This window comes from Mastigoproctus giganteus, chromosome 8, assembly GCF_048544385.1.
Source record: "Mastigoproctus giganteus isolate SK-2022 chromosome 8, ASM4854438v1, whole genome shotgun sequence".
NCBI classification, from domain to species: Eukaryota; Metazoa; Arthropoda; class Arachnida; order Uropygi; family Thelyphonidae; genus Mastigoproctus; species Mastigoproctus giganteus.
In genome coordinates, this window is record NC_143582.1 from 216847088 (window position 1) to 216863333 (window position 16246).

Sequence of the window (16246 nt, forward strand, 5' to 3'; positions counted from 1 at the left end):
TTTTATTTTAACATTGACATCTAATAAAGGAAGGACATAGTTATTCTCAGATTCAGGGGTGAAGGATATGTTTTAGCATTGAGATATTCACCAAGTTGTTCAAGTGATCTATGATTTGGTTTCAGATGAATGTTGTCTATGACATAGACCCACGATTTAGGCATGTAGGTAAAGTTAGTTGGTATAGTGGTTTTGATATCCACTATACAGGCTTCTGCCAGAAGTGGTGGTGGGGGGAGAGGTAGAAGGTGCATGCTTGATCTCTTCTACTGAAAAAAGATCTGGTCTTTATAGCAGAACTTAAGCTGAAAAATGTTAAATTGAAAGTGGTGTAGGGTAGTTAGTGCATGTTTCAGTTTGAAATCTCTGTCAGGCTTGTTTTGGCACCTCAGAGGATGGGATATTCTGGTTAACAGTTCTACATTGAAGTGTGACAGCCTCACCATACTGTATTTAATGGAGAAAATCATCTCTACTTTTTAAAGAGTCAGGGTTGGAGAAGATATCTGTATATCCTGAAGTAGATAATAAAACAAGAGTATCTCTTCCAGTTTTTCCTTTGATATTTGCTTGATCACCAAAATGTTATTTAATCATCTACCTTTGAATGTAAAATTTAATCTTATAAACAAAAAAATTTACAGAAAAGAATATCGAGGATGAGGAATCAGGGCCATATTGTTCTTGGACAGAAATTGTTGCACAGAGAGGATGTGAATGGGTGCATTTGTTCATTTAATTTGTCATGATGCAGCAGCCAATCTGCACCATGCCATTTTTTAGAATTGTTTGACCCTGATAGCCTCCCACAGAATTTTTGTGAAAATGTTGATTAACATTTTGACCTTGTGGAATCCATTCTTGAAATTGTAAAGGGCAATCAACATGATCTTACTTGAAGAAGTGTGAAATAACACTGAAGCAAACTAGACAAGTGGGATTCGTGCTAGACTGCTTATTATAGGTATATACTATTACCAACTAGTGACAGAATTTCATACCATTGTCTGTATTACCACAGCAAGGAAGTCTAAAATCATTTGGGTAACACCTCATATGTGACATTATCTAAACATTTCATACTTCATGTTTTTTCAGACTTGGACTCAATTTTTATTGCCAAACTAACAGAGAATAAATTTAATTTTTTAACAATATCTAAATAACATCACATTGCCAAGTATCAACTTGTTCAGTGGTGTTCAGCCTTTTCCTGTACAGGGGCCATATTCAAAGTTAGATTTGTTTCGTGGGCCGCACTGAGTGATTCGTGAAAAATTTGGGTGCTATATTTTCCCTATCTTGTTACATGTAAAAGGAAGTTTCTATTTTCATGTTACTATTTTTTATTTTCAAGCTATATATAAAAAAATGCAAATTGCACTTTTTTGCGCAATAAATCATTTATTTTGTAGAGTTTATTAAAATGATAAAAAATGACTTTTGTTTTTTTAAAAAAATACATTTTGTTTTTTAAAATAAATATCTTACTTTTGCTTTTCAATTCTTACTTTAGAAAATTTATAAACTGAAAAGGATCACTTAAGGATTAAGGTGAATAAATAAATATAATGATATATCTAAAATTGAAAATATTCAAAAATGTTATTAAGTACAATACAGAATAACATTTACTGAACAAAACTTAACACTTAATGAGATGACCGAGGGTGGATATTTTTAGATAATTGTTCAAAATTTAGTTGAAAATTTGTGACGCCAATTCTCAATATGGAATGATGATGCTCATCTGTTATACTGTTTCTTTTTAAATATCTGTTTGATTTCATTCATGAAAAAATTTGCTTGCAAACATATGTTGATCCGAACAAAGTAGCCATTTTCATGGCATTTTCTTTTATTAGTGGAAAATCTCAGGCTGGAGAGACTTGTAGAATTCAAGTTGTTTATTTTCACAGTCCATGTACTTATTTTTGAACCACTTTTTTGACTTGAAGATCAATAATTTTAAGTTGTAAGCTGGGATTGTAGTTTTCAGCCATAGAAGTAAATGGATTCTCAAACAAGCTTACATCTTTTTCATGGGATCTTATATTAGCAAATCATCTTTCAAACTCGTCAAAAAGTAATTGTAATAACGAGAGGCAACAATTCTTTGGAAATATGTGTTTCTCTTTTAGCTCGGTACATCATTCAAAGTGAACTAAATTGTCTTGCTCAATTTGTGATTTAAATAATGACTTATTCTGAAATGATTTGATGGCACCATACAAATCAGAGACCAATTTTCCTTTCCCTTATAGTTTAAAATTAAGAGTATTTGACTAGAAATATCTGTAAGAATTGTAAGATCAAACAGCCACTCCATATTTGATAGCTGTTTTATTAGTTTCCCTTTTTCTGTCATAAAAATTTCAATTTCATGATGCAGTTTAAAGAAACGATATAACACTTCAACACAACTAAGTCATCTCACTGCACAAAGTAAAATTGCATCTTTGTATTCAGCTTCAATTTCTGAAAGAAAATGTTAAAACGTATGGTGATTAAGGCCATGTGATCATATAAAATTTACAGTTGAAATAATCACATTTATAATGTGTTGGAGATACAATACTTTTTCACAGAGAGCTTCTTAATGCACAATGCAGTGAATTCCAGTTGGAGGTTCAGCTCCGATATCTATCATTTTCTTGGTTAATTCTATCCATAAGCCCAATGTTTTTACCAGTCATATTTTTTGCACTTTCAGTTGTGACTCCTACCACGTTTTTAATATTAATCCTAACTTTTCAATAGATCAGAAAAAAATTTTCAAAACGATTTTAATCTGTAGTTGTTCTGTGCATACTCTGTCAATCAGCTAAATCTTCAACTGGTACAAAATTGTCATTTACATCAGTACTGTCATCCAGTGCCACACTAAAATACTTCATTTGTTTTATGTTTTCTAAAAGTCATTTGAACAAATTCTTTCCAATATCTTCTACTCTTTGCATAATTGTTTGTCGAGATAAACCAATATCTTGTATCATTGTTTGTTTCTCCAGACAAATTTCTTCCATAACTTTTAACAATGTTTAGCAAATTCACTTTTGGTTTACTTTCAAAAGCGATCAAATGTACAACTTATACCTGGCACTTACAACAGATAAATTTCTTGACTGATATGTTTTCAGTATGTTTTGTCGTTTTCTTAATTCATTTTGTAACTTTGAATACTTTTCTTTTTGAAACACCCCTTTTTTGTTGATCATAAGATTTATGCTTGGAATCATAGTGTTGTTTAAAATTATATTCTTTAAAAACTCAGTCTCCTTACACTCTGCTTTTTCATCATACTCAATGAAGAAATAGTCTTCATTCCACCTTGATCAAAAACATGATGCTCCAGTTCGACTTTCCTCTTTTGGAACTTTTTTAATGCAATACAATGAACAGGTAGAACAAATCAAAATAGTAGAATTTCACAATATGAAAAGATTGATACATACATACCTGTGTGTATGACTGCACTGAACTACATGTACATGTTTGATACAGTCAAACTCAACGCGTGATTGCCTGTATACACAGTGGTGCGACTCTGAAATGCTGTTTTAGTTCACTTTCCACATGGGCTGTATAAAAATTATTCATGGGCCATAGGTTGAATTCCCTGCATCATATACCTAAGATGCAGGGAATTTATATGAGACGAAAAAGTGTTTTGTATTAGCAGAGTAAACAACAAACCCAGAATTTAAAAAGATTGCTAACAGTTTTTCCTTGCCTTACACTCGATGAAACAGTAAACCTTAATAATGTCATAATATCATTAGCATTATAAATTTTTTGAAAAATGAAGCCGTATGTGGGAATTTTGTTGCAAGCTACAACAGGTTATGTTCATATGGCAGTATTGCTACCTGCAATCATGCTATAATTAAACAGCCCAAACTAAAAAGAAATAATAAAAATATTAAATGAAATTGAACAAACCAGCGTCAGCCAGTACTCACTCTGGGAAGTGCACCAGCACAGAACCTTACACATGGTGGTGCCATTCCAGCTGGAATAAGGCAAGGACTCCGTACATGTGCAAACCTAAAAGTAAATATCAGTCCTCATGTGGGTGAGAAACCTCACCCATAAGTAATGGGAAAGAAAGTGTGGTATGAATGGTGAAAAAGAAATAGCCCTGGAAAGAATGGGAATCTTAACCTTCATTTGATGTTTTGTCAGAATCACAAAATTTTTATTGATGGTTTTTTTTTTTTTTTTTTTTGTACATAATATGGCTTATAGTTTAGTTTAACAATTTAATGAATTACAGTAAAAATAAGCTTGTGATGAAATTGCATTATTTCTTTCTGAAACTATCTTTAATAGTTGAAATCTTTAAAAACTATTACAGTTCAGAATTAAAGTGCTCCATACTTGTTTTTTTACTTTTCTTTCAGTGCATGTTACATCTAGCTCCTAAACTGAATTATCATAATCTAAATGAAGAAATGCTAAAATATTTTGCAAAATTACAAGCAAAAGATGAACAGGTAAAATATATCTATAGTGTATAAAGTAAAATATATCTATAGTGTATCTCTTAAGTGTATAAAATCTTAGAAAATGAAATGGTTTTACAAAAAATATGAAATAATGGGGATAAGCTGCTCAAAGGACGTGTTTCTACACAGGCCGGTAATTAATAAAAAGACACCTTTCATTACATATGTGCTGAAATAAAAAGAAGTTTTATGACAAAAAGTGTATACAGTAGAAGAATTAAACTGAGTTGAAGAATAAACGTAGGCTATCCACATGTTGTGCCAATAGGATTAATAAATATTCTTTTAATTTATTATTAGCTACTACATAATCATCTGAATACCAAAGAAAGACTCTACGGTCTTGGCTGTTAACCCATGTGCATGGGTATTCCGAAGGTCACCAAGAAGAGAACTGGCTTCTTATTGAGCAGAGGTGTATTGCCACATTGCCACAATGCATGCCAAACTGTGGAGGCCAGTGGTGATGTAGCTGGAGTGGGGGGGGGGTTGAGAATTTGTAATTAGGAAATAGAGACAACCACTAGTGGGAGGAATAGAGATCACCCTTATTTCTGTCTATAGCTGTTTATATTTCTAAAAGAAGGGCTTCAGCAGGGACAAATTGCTGTTTACTGAAGCCCTTCTTTTATAAATAGAAATGGCTGTAGACAGAAATAAGGGTGATCTCTATTCCTCCCACTAGTGGTTGTTTCTATTTAGCACCTTGAAGCTAAAACATTAAGTAAATTTTTTCTCTCCCAAACATTACTCATGCTAGTCACATCCAAGTAAATGCTTGTTTAAATTCTTCTAGGAGGTGCTCAGTTCCAGTGAAAATAATAAATACAGCAAAAACATTATCTTATATCCATGGGAAATAAGTACCTGATTAATCAAATATTTTGGTTATCTGATTGCTATACTGTGGTTCACCAAATTTCTCAAGTATTTGTACTGTATCCAAAAACTTTTAAAGAAGCTAAGTCTACATATAAATTATTAAAAAAAATCTCTAATTTACTCATTTACACATGTACTCAACTTAACAGTTAGGTGTAGTACATTCTGTGGATTCTGAGGTGATTGTAGAGAAGCATTAGACAGTTTTAGCATATGGTATATTTATAATAAAGTACTTTATGCATGCTACTCTCCAAAAAAAGTATCTGGACACGCATGAGTTTCACATTGACATTACTACCACCTACTTCAGTAGTGTATCAGTTCCCCTTTGGCTGCAGTGACATGCTACCTCCCTTAAATTGAATAGGCTTTCCACAAATATATGACAGACTGAAGTGGGTATAGCTCTCCATTCATCCTGCAGAACAGCGAAGTGAATTTATGGTTTTTAGTAACATAACCTCAACATAACTTCATGAGAAAAGTAGGCATGAAGAGAAAGCAACTATGTGAGTAGCCAGCCCTGTAAAGTTGTGGATTATTTGGACTCATCTTCTTCAACAACACTGTTAATTGTACTGCACATGCTTCAGAATGAATTTTTAATGCAGCTCATGCCAACTCAGCTTCTCATGTATACCCAGTGACTTATGCAAGATACCATACCACATACAGCTAATGTGCTGCAATTTTTGCACATCATTTTTGGCGGTTACATATTATACCATTACCCAGATTGTCACAATTTTGAGTATTTTTGGCCACTTCTAAGTTCAGACTTGAACCCACGTGGCTTTTTCTTGTGAGGTTTCTTGCAAGAGAAGTTATTTTACAGGAAACCTGCTACACTTCTGGACTTGACAGCCATGATTCTTCAGTTGTGTCACAAAATTGACAAATACATGTCATTACATTGGGTCAGGAACTTGTTCATCAAAGTAGAGGACACATTGAACATATGGTAAATTAAGAATTTTTTCCAACAATCAAACGTGAGAATGAAAATTCATAATTCATAATTTTTGAACAATTAATGAATAAATGAATATCTTAGGAAACATTTAAATGTGTCAACAATTTATGTGCCATCTGTATTGGTATTCGTATTAGCCATATAGTGCAAGGAAGCCACCAACGTACGACAGGACTTTTGCTGCACTGGCCAAAAAAAAAAAAAAAAAAGTATATGTAGGTAACTATCCAGTTGGCCCTTGAATCTTTAAACTGTTAACTTCATCTACCTGCAGAGGCAACTTGTTCCAATAATCAACAACTCACTCACTAAAAGAAAATTTCCTACAGTCTAGTCTAAACCTCTTCCCCTGTAATTTGAATTTATGGTCCCTAGTTCTGGAATTCTTTATAACAGGGAAAATTTCACCTTCATTCATTTTACAATCCCTCTCAGAGCATTATAAACCTCAGTCAGGTCTTCTCGAAGGTGCCTGGTTGCCAAGCTCTATAACCCACATAGAGTCTTTCCTTGTACAGTTGCACTTTTTACTCTTCTCATCATGCAAGTTGCCTGTGTTTGGACCCTTTCAAGAAGCTCAATGTCTTTTTTCAGATGAGGTCTCCATGCTTTAACACAGTATTCCAAATGTGGTCTTACAATTGTCTTTTATAGTAGGATTATGACCTCCATATCTCTACAGTATAATATTTGATAAATCATCGATTGTACACCGAGCTTTCCTGGCCACCTGTTTACACTGCTCAGAAAATTTCACATCTGCCTGTTTTATAACGTCCAGATCCCTTTCTTTCTCTACCGTTTTTAAATCAACCCCACCAAGTGTATAATTTATTTTGGGATTGTTATTCTCCAAGTGTACGACCCTGTATTTTGCTGCATTAAAACATAGCTACCTTTTCTGACCATTCTTGAAGTCTGTTCATGTCATCCTGAGGGAGTGCTGCTTTGCACTGATTGTTAACAACTCTCCCAATCTTTACTTCATCTGAAAATTGCAATATTAGCATTAGCAGAGGCATATGATGCAAGAGAGCAAGCTTATACAGCATCAGCCAAAAAAAAAAAAAAAAAAAACGTTTCCATTTCACCCATTCGTTCACTCCAAAAGTTTGTGTACTTCTTCCTTGAATTTATTTAAGCTATCAACTTCCACAATGACAGATGGAAGTTTGTTCCAGGAATCAACTACCTGCTGCCTAAAGGCAAAAATCACACCCTTTATCCCTTTGTTGACATTGTTAATGAAAATCAGAAACAGTAGTGGTCCAAGAACTTCTTGGGGGACCCACATCTGAAGTTACACCAATCTGAAGAGTATCCATTAATCATAACCCTCTGCCTTCTTTATCATCCCACTCATTTGAAACGTTGCTACCTTCAGAAGCCTCCTACCTAACATCTGCTGTTACAGCAACAAACAAGAATTTTCTTGAGGTGAGTGCAAGCATCATTTTGACTCATATCATCAGATAAATGCAGATCTATATTACCCTTCTCCCCCTAACTAGCAATTTCCCTGAACCGGTATCTTGGATGATACTGGCAAAAATCCATCCTTGTACCACCTTTGTTCAAATGAATGCTGTCTCTACAAAATAGATTCCTTCTACCTATGAGTGTTGGCCTTGCTGATAAAAAGCCTTGCAGATTCCCTCAAGTCTTGAGTTAATCCACAAGGCTTTCAACATATAATCTCTCCTATTGTGTCTGGGCAGAATTGCAGATGCATACATATTCTGACCTAATTTCTGTGGCATATTTTCAGCATGGTCCTATATCTATACAACAAATGGTCAGGTTGTGTTCATTTAATATCATTAGTTTTGCTCTCTTTACTTCCCTTAAAATCTGACAATCTGTTGGCAACATTATCAATTATTGGCCCTGGCTAAGACACACCTCCTAGTCTTGGTCAACCTCTCTTTATTACAAAATATATTATCTTTTCCTTGGCAGTAGAGTCCCCTTAATAAAACTAAATCTCCTTCACCCAGAGTAGTATGCACTTGGCTATTCTTTTCTGGGACCCGAATTGGGGGAGGGATCACTTGGCAGAGCACAAGGTACTTGAGTCCCTGATGAGCTCCCAGTTACATTTGTTTCTAGAGCAAGCACCCATTTCTTTAGTGACTCAAGTTCTTCTCATAATGTACCAAGTTATAATTTGAGATCGGTACACTCCTTACAGAGTTGCAATGTCTATAGATTTATTCATACACAGTTTAAATCCTGATTACAACTGCATTAAATTTAGTTGACTAAGAGCATCTTCTATCAATGTAATTGCAGTGTTCATATCAATTTTAAGAAGACTTATTTGATTTTCTTAGTGATTACCTTATTAAAAGTTGCATTGTAGTTAGGGTTGAGTGTTTTTGCACCATATCAGGTAGTATTTAACTACTTATAGACGTGTTTATTTGACAGTTGGAAAATTCTTAGTTCTAACAGTCAGCTGATTGTTTGCCTATGTTACAGCATTGCGTAAATACTTAACATTTCACTTGGCTATAATTTAAAAGTTATTCATTGGGACTAAGGCTGTACGAACCACCATGAAAATATGTTTAAGAAAAATCATTAATATATTGGGCATTATTATTAGAGATTAAGAGAGAAGGATAATAGCGCTACCGCACTGAAGATAAAAAAAAATAAATATTGCAAAACTAATTGAATAATACATATGTATATACAGGGTGTTTCAGTTAAACGTTTCAGAACTTCTAAGGGGGGTAGGGTACATTCTGACAACTCGAAATCATATAGCAATGTGTGGTCGGAAATGCTTTCCTGAAGCGGTGTTGTATACAGAAGCACCATAAAGAAAAGAGACCGTAAGTGAGAAATCGTTTTAATAATACATGAAAAGAAGCAAAAGGTACATGGATTAAAGTAAGTGTTCGAAGTTTCTTCCACGGGCTACAATGCACGCCTCACATCTCCGACGCATGGACATCCGAGCATTCTGGAATACTCCAGGCGAATTTCGAATTTCTTCGGCAGGTACTGCGATTCTTGCAACCAGCTCCTCAGCATTGTCAACAGGGGTGTCATAAACTAGCGATTTCATATGACCCCAGAAATAAAAATCAAGACATGATAGGTCGGGTGACCGAGCAGGCCAACACACGGGACCACCACGTCCGATCCACTGTTGACCAAATGTGACATCCAGGTAGTTACGAACATCTCCGCTATAATGGGCAGGGGCTCCATTGTGTTGGAACCACATTGTCTGTTGCGTCGATGCAGAAATCTGTTCATCTCTCAAAAGTTGTGGCAATACTTGCTGCAGAAAGATCAAGTAGATAGGTCCGGTTAGACCTATCTACTTGATAATCCATGTACCTACGGTAATCCATGTACCTTTTGCTTCTTTTCATGTATTATTAAAATGATTTCTCACTTACGGTCTCTTTTCTTTATGGTGCTTCTGTGTACAACACCGCTTCAGGAAAGCATTTCCGACCCCACATTGCTATATGATTTCGAGTTGTCAGGATGTACCCTACCCCTCTTAGAAGTTCTGAAACGTTTAACTGAAACACCCTGTATAGCAATGTGGGGTCGGAAATGCTTTCCTGAAGCGGTGTTGTACACAGAAGCACCATAAAGAAAAGAGACCGTAAGTGAGAAATCGTTTTAATAATACATGAAAAGGAGCAAAAGGTACATGGATTAAAGTAAGTGTTCGAAGTTTCTTCCACGGGCTACAATGCACGCCTCACATCTCCGACGCATGGACATCCGAACATTCTGGAATACTCCAGGCGAATTTCGAATTTCTTCGGCAGCTACTGCGATTCTTGCAACCAGCTCCTCAGCATTGTCAACAGGGGTGTCATAAACTAGCGATTTCATATGACCCCAGAAATAAAAATCAAGACATGATAGGTCGGGTGACCGAGCAGGCCAACACACGGGACCACCACGTCCGATCCACTGTTGACCAAATGTGACATCCAGGTAGTTACGAACATCTCCGCTATAATGGGCAGGGGCTCCATCGTGTTGGAACTACATTGTCTGTTGCGTCGATGCAGAAATCTGTTCATCTCTCAAAAGTTGTGGCAATACTTGCTGCAGAAAGATCAAGTAGATAGGTCCGGTTAGACGACACGGTAACAGGTAAGGTCCGATGAGGTGATCTCCCATAATACCGGCCCGTACATTGACCGAAAATCGAATCTGTGCTGCACGACGTCGTATTGCATGCGGGTTCTCGACCGCCCAGATATGGTCGTTATGCGTGTTGAAAATTCCTTCCCTTGTGAAGGATGCCTCATCGGAAAACAACACTTCAGCAGGAAAAAGGGGATTTGTAGCACATTTTCCAAGGTACCACTGTGCGAAAGCAATACGAGGTGCATAATCCTCCGGTTGCTGTGTCTGGACACGCTGCACGTGAAACGGATGCATGTCTTGTTCTCGGAGAATTCTCCAGGGGAATCCATCTTGGATTCCCCTGTACATGCTGCAGCACATTCTGTTCGACGGCTGGAGTCCGTGCTGTTCTTACCCTGTCCCTGTCAGCTCTTTCAAATGAACCTCTCTCAGCTAACTTCTGGTGCAGTCTTGCAAAGAAATTATGACTGGGAATACGCCTCGTCGGATATCGTTCCGCGTACAAACGCTGTGCGGCTGGCCCACTACAATTTGCAGCCCCGTATGCCAAATGCATATCAGTTAACTCTGCGTTCGTGTAATCATCCATCCTACTAACTTGGCGTTCTTGTTCAAGAAATTCGAAATTCGCCTGGAGTATTCCAGAATGTTCGGATGTCCATGCGTCGGAGATGTGAGGCGAGCATTGTAGCCCGTGGAAGAAACTTCGAACACTTACTTTAATCCATGTACCTTTTGCTTCTTTTCATGTATTATTAAAACGATTTCTCACTTACGGTCTCTTTTCTTTATGGTGCTTCTGTGTACAACACCACTTCAGGAAAGCATTTCCGACCCCACATTGCTATAGGATTTCGAGTTGTCAGGATGTACCCTACCCCTCTTAGAAGTTCTGAAACGTTTAACTGAAACACCCTGTATATTCTGTTTATATATATGTTAAACGGGAAACTACCCTGTAAATAAAGCATATCCCAAGTAATCCTATGACGAGCGAGCTATAGATGTCTGAAAGATCCGGTAGCTACGAAATTCATCGTAGCATAACAGAATGCTCATAGTGATGTCAGGCCGGAAGGGGAAGTTGAGTCCCCTTAATAAAACTAAATGTCAGGTCATCAACTTGTGAAATCCCTGTTGTGAAATTGGGACACGGAACTTACGAACAATGTTGAAATGTGGAAAGCTGTAGAATGTCAAAAGAGAAATGCACAGGAATAGTACTGATGTGCTTGGAATGGTGGAGACAAGGTGGAGTGAAGTAGGCAAATTTGTAAGTGGAGACTATAAAGTTGTGCACTCTGGAAGTAGTGGCGAACAAGGGGGTGTGGCAATAATTATGACAAGAAGATTCATGAGAGCACTAGTAGATGTGGAATCGTTGGGACATAGACCTGTCATGGTCAGATTTGCTGCAAATCCAGTCAACATAGTAATTATATCAGTTTTTATATGCCACTTCAAATAGGGCTGACGAATTAGGCAAGGAGATATATGAACAGTTGGAGGAATTAATGTGGAAAACCAAATCAGGTGACAACGTGATAATTATGGAGGATTGTAATGCAGTAGTTGGAGAGAGTAGGAAAGAAAAGACTGTGGGGAATTTTGGTCTGGGTGTGAGAAACACAAGAGGTCAACACTTACTGGAGTTTTGTACAGAAGAGAGTCTAATGGTAGCAAATATGTGGTTTAAGGCACCACTCCACAGAAGATATACATGGAAGAATCCTGGCGACTCATGAAGCTACCAAATTGATTACATCTTAGTTAAACAGAGATACCGTAACCAAGTGAAGAAAGCAAAGTCCTATCCGGGAGCAGATGGAGATTCAGACCACTTGCTCATGAAGATGAATGTGGAACTAAAATTGAAGTGCATGAATAAAAGGAAATCATTCATGAGATGGAATGTTGAGAAATTTATACAGGAGAGTGCAAAAAATGTATTTCAAGATCTGACCAATGTTATGGCTGCAGAGGAGACTACAAACGATCTAGAGCAAAATTAGTCTTTAATCAAGGAGATGACTTGTAAAGCTGCATCAGTGACTCTAGGTAAGAGTGAAAAAATTAGGAGGAAGCCCTTGGATCACAGCTATTTTATGGCAGAAAATGGAGGAGACTGAAAAGCCAAAAAAAATGATTATTAAAGGAACTATCATAGATTGAAGAATGCAATTGATAGGGAATTTAGGAAGGCTAAAGAACAGAGAACTGTCAAGAGATTGAAGTGCTCGAACAACAATGTTGGGTGGATTTGGTGCATAGAAAAATCAGAGAATTAACAAGAAAGAGTAGCAAAATCCAAACAAGAGCAATGCTGGATGAAAAGGGAATGACAGCACTGAACTTCGAAGAACAAAAGGAAAGATGGAGGAGATATGTTGAAGAACTTTATGATGATTCAAACACATACACATGAGGAATACAGCACTAAAAGAACAAGAAAACACGGAGGAGGAAATATCTAAAGATGAATACAATACAGCCTTAAAGCCCCTTAGCAATAACAAAGCACCAGAAATTGACAATATACCTGCAGAGCTTTTAAAATACAGTGGAGAAAATCTGAAGAAAGCCTTATTTGAATGGAATAAAGATGATATACAGGGATGAGCATTGGCCGGAGGATTTCTGCACATTAGTCATAATCCCCATACCCAAGAAGATGTCACCAACAGTATGCCAAGACTATAGAACTATAAGTCTTATTACCCATGCATCCAAGATTCTGCTGGAAGGTATCAAAGTTCGTATGGAGAATCATATTGAACAATTTCTGGATGTCTCACGGTGTGGTTTTCGCAGAGGCAGATTGATGAGAGATGCTATTGGAATGTTGAGCGTGTTGGGTGAGAAAATGTATAACATGGGAAGAAACCTCTGTGTGTTTTGGGGATTACAAGAAGGCATTTGATAGAGTAATCTGGAGAGAACTGTTCCCATTGCTTGAGAAAATCGGATACAAGAAGAAGATTATTGGACTGGTCTGTGACTTATATAAAAGACAAAATGTGGTGATAAAAGTGAGGGGAGAACTTATAGAAAAAGCTAAAGTTAAAAAGGAAGTAAGACAGGGATGCTTACTTTCACCTGGTTTGTTCAATGCTTTTTCTGGTCTTAGTGCATTATAGCCTTAGTTGCTAATGCGCCAATAAAATCCAAACCAAACCAAAATCAGTGCTTTTACCAAAGTGATGATAAAGGGAATAAGAAGTGGAGGATTAAAATAAGAGAAAAGTATGTACAGGCTATTAAGTTTGCAGACGATCAGGCTGTACTAGCAGATTGCCCTGCTAGTGCTTTTTTGATAATTTTTTGCAGCATGCTATGCTGCAAAAAATTATCAAAAAAGACTAAATAAGAAAGCGCTGAAGTATGGAATGAAGATAAACATTATGAAATCTAAGGCAATGATGATTAGTAAAAGGTCAATTTCCTTCCGAATCAAGATCGATGGAGTCAGAATAGAACAGGTAGAGCACTTTAGGTATCTGGGGCAGTTATTTGCACAGGACATTTCATGTCAAACTGAGGTTCAATCCAGATTTGCAATGGCAAAACAATCTTTCAAGAATAAACTGTCCTTGATTACACAGAAGAAGATGTCACAAGAAATTAGGAAGAAGATAATAAAGACATATTTGGTTAGTGACAATATATGCAGCAGAGACAGATTCTAACAAAGAGAGACAAAAAGATGCTTGAGGCCTTCGAGATATGGTGCTGACGCAGGATGATAAAAATTAAATGGACCGAAAAAATGTCAAATGTGGAAGTATTAAGACATGTCCAAGAACAAAGGAAAATTTTAGATAGAATAAGATCAACTAGACTAAAATGGATGGCCACGTGATTCAACATGGTGGTTTGTTTCTCTATGCAATAGAGGGGACTGTGGAGGGAAAACACCCTAGAGGTAGACCCAAAAAGACCTTCATCGGGACATTGTTAGATGAAGCAGGACTTCAAAATTTTGAAGAATTAAAACAAATGGCACAGGAGAGAAAAAGTGGCAACAGCTCATCAGAGGAGCTGACTAGTCACAAGACTGAATTACTGATAATGATGATGATGATACGCCTTACATAGAGTGCAGAGAAAACAATCATCATTTGAGCTTGCTTTGTCTGCTAGACTGACCTTAGAATACATGCTACAGGCTATACAAGTGACAAACTTACGACTCACACTGTAAATGCCTGCAGACATATCTCTCTGAGTCGTGATGTCCTTGGACTTAACTTAGCATTGTCAGAAATTAAATTGCACACCAAAACATTTTCCACCAGTAAACTTAAAATAGATTTCAAAATTACAGAAATAAAATTTAAACAAATTTTAAACAAAAATTTTATCTACCAGGCAGGCACCTGATGTTAGAACCCTTCAATATTCACATTGGAGCCACTTAAAACATGTCTGCTCTCTTTGACTGCTTACAGCATTATGCTGTAGGAAGTCAAAGAGAGCAGACATGTTTTAAGGGGCTCCAGATATGTTGAGTGGAAAACCAAGATATTTTCCAAAATATCTTGGTTTTGAGCTTTGCAAGAGATCTCAGATACAGCACCTACTTTTAGTTGGTGTATTCATTATAAAAGTATATATTCAGTCTCAAACAATATTATCACGAGTACTATTGTTCAAAGGTGCAAGTGCTGCTAACTATCTTCCCACTTCCACCTACATTCCAAATTAAGGAGAGAAACCCTTAAATTTTTTTATCTTTGACCTGTGTTTAATCTTTGATCATCTTAAAATATTACAGATTTTTTAAACAGTTAGTCATTCTGTGAGTAATTAACTAGATCTTTACTAGATCCTTGACCTTGATCTCAAGACTTGATTTTTACTGCATAAATATTTATATAAATGCATAAAAATTAAAGGAAACTGAATTATAATAAAGGAATAAAATTATGATCTTCCTGTGGAATTTTAATCTTGTTTTATGTTTCAGAAAGTCCTTACTTAATGATATAGTTGTGTGTCTGAAAAGGACAATGAAATTTTGTCTTATAAGAGTTAATTAGGTCACAGATGCATTCTTTTGGAAATTAGTAAATTAATAAGAGGAGTTTACCTCAATATAGTACGTGGAACACTTCCGTATGATACCCTCCAGAAATTAAAACGGAAAAAACGAAAAAATCGACAACTTACCGGTACATTAAAGTAAAATATAAATAATTAAAGTAAATTATAAATAATTAAATAATCAATTTAACACAATTCAAAATCAATTCAAAACAATTAAAATTCAAATTAACGCAATTAAAAGAATCTAACGAAAAATTTTTTCGTTAGAAAAATTTTTTCGTCGAAAAGCATTGTCAGCTTCAGGAAGGAAAATCGTTTTGAATATTTTCGTTAGATTCTTTTAATTGCGTTAATTTGAATTTTAATTGTTTTGAATTGATTTTGAATTGTGTTAAATTGATTATTTAATTATTTATAATTTACTTTAATTATTTATATTTTACTTTAATGTACCGGTAAGTTGTCGATTTTTTCGTTTTTTCCGTTTTAATTTCTGGAGGGTATCATACGGAAGTGTTCCACGTACTATATTGAGGTAAACTCCTCTTATTAATTTACTAATATCATTATCAACGTAGAACATATTGAGTATTACAGCTCTGATTCATACTATCATTCTTTTGGAAAATATAATCAGAATTTTAATGAGAAAAACACATGAAACAAATTATATTGCAAAATGCAAAAGGTAGGTTTGTATTTC

The 16246-nt window shown here is 35.9% G+C and overlaps 1 protein-coding gene across 1 annotated transcript in view; it reads left to right on the forward strand.

The window, feature by feature from the left end:
- yata (N-terminal kinase-like protein yata) overlaps positions 1 to 16246 on the forward strand; it is a 238753-nt gene that overhangs the window by 149008 nt on the left and 73499 nt on the right. The window contains exon 11 of the mRNA XM_090380105.1: positions 4404 to 4496. Within this exon, the coding sequence (XP_090236231.1) occupies positions 4404 to 4496 (93 nt within the window). The remainder of the gene's footprint in view (positions 1 to 4403; positions 4497 to 16246) is intronic.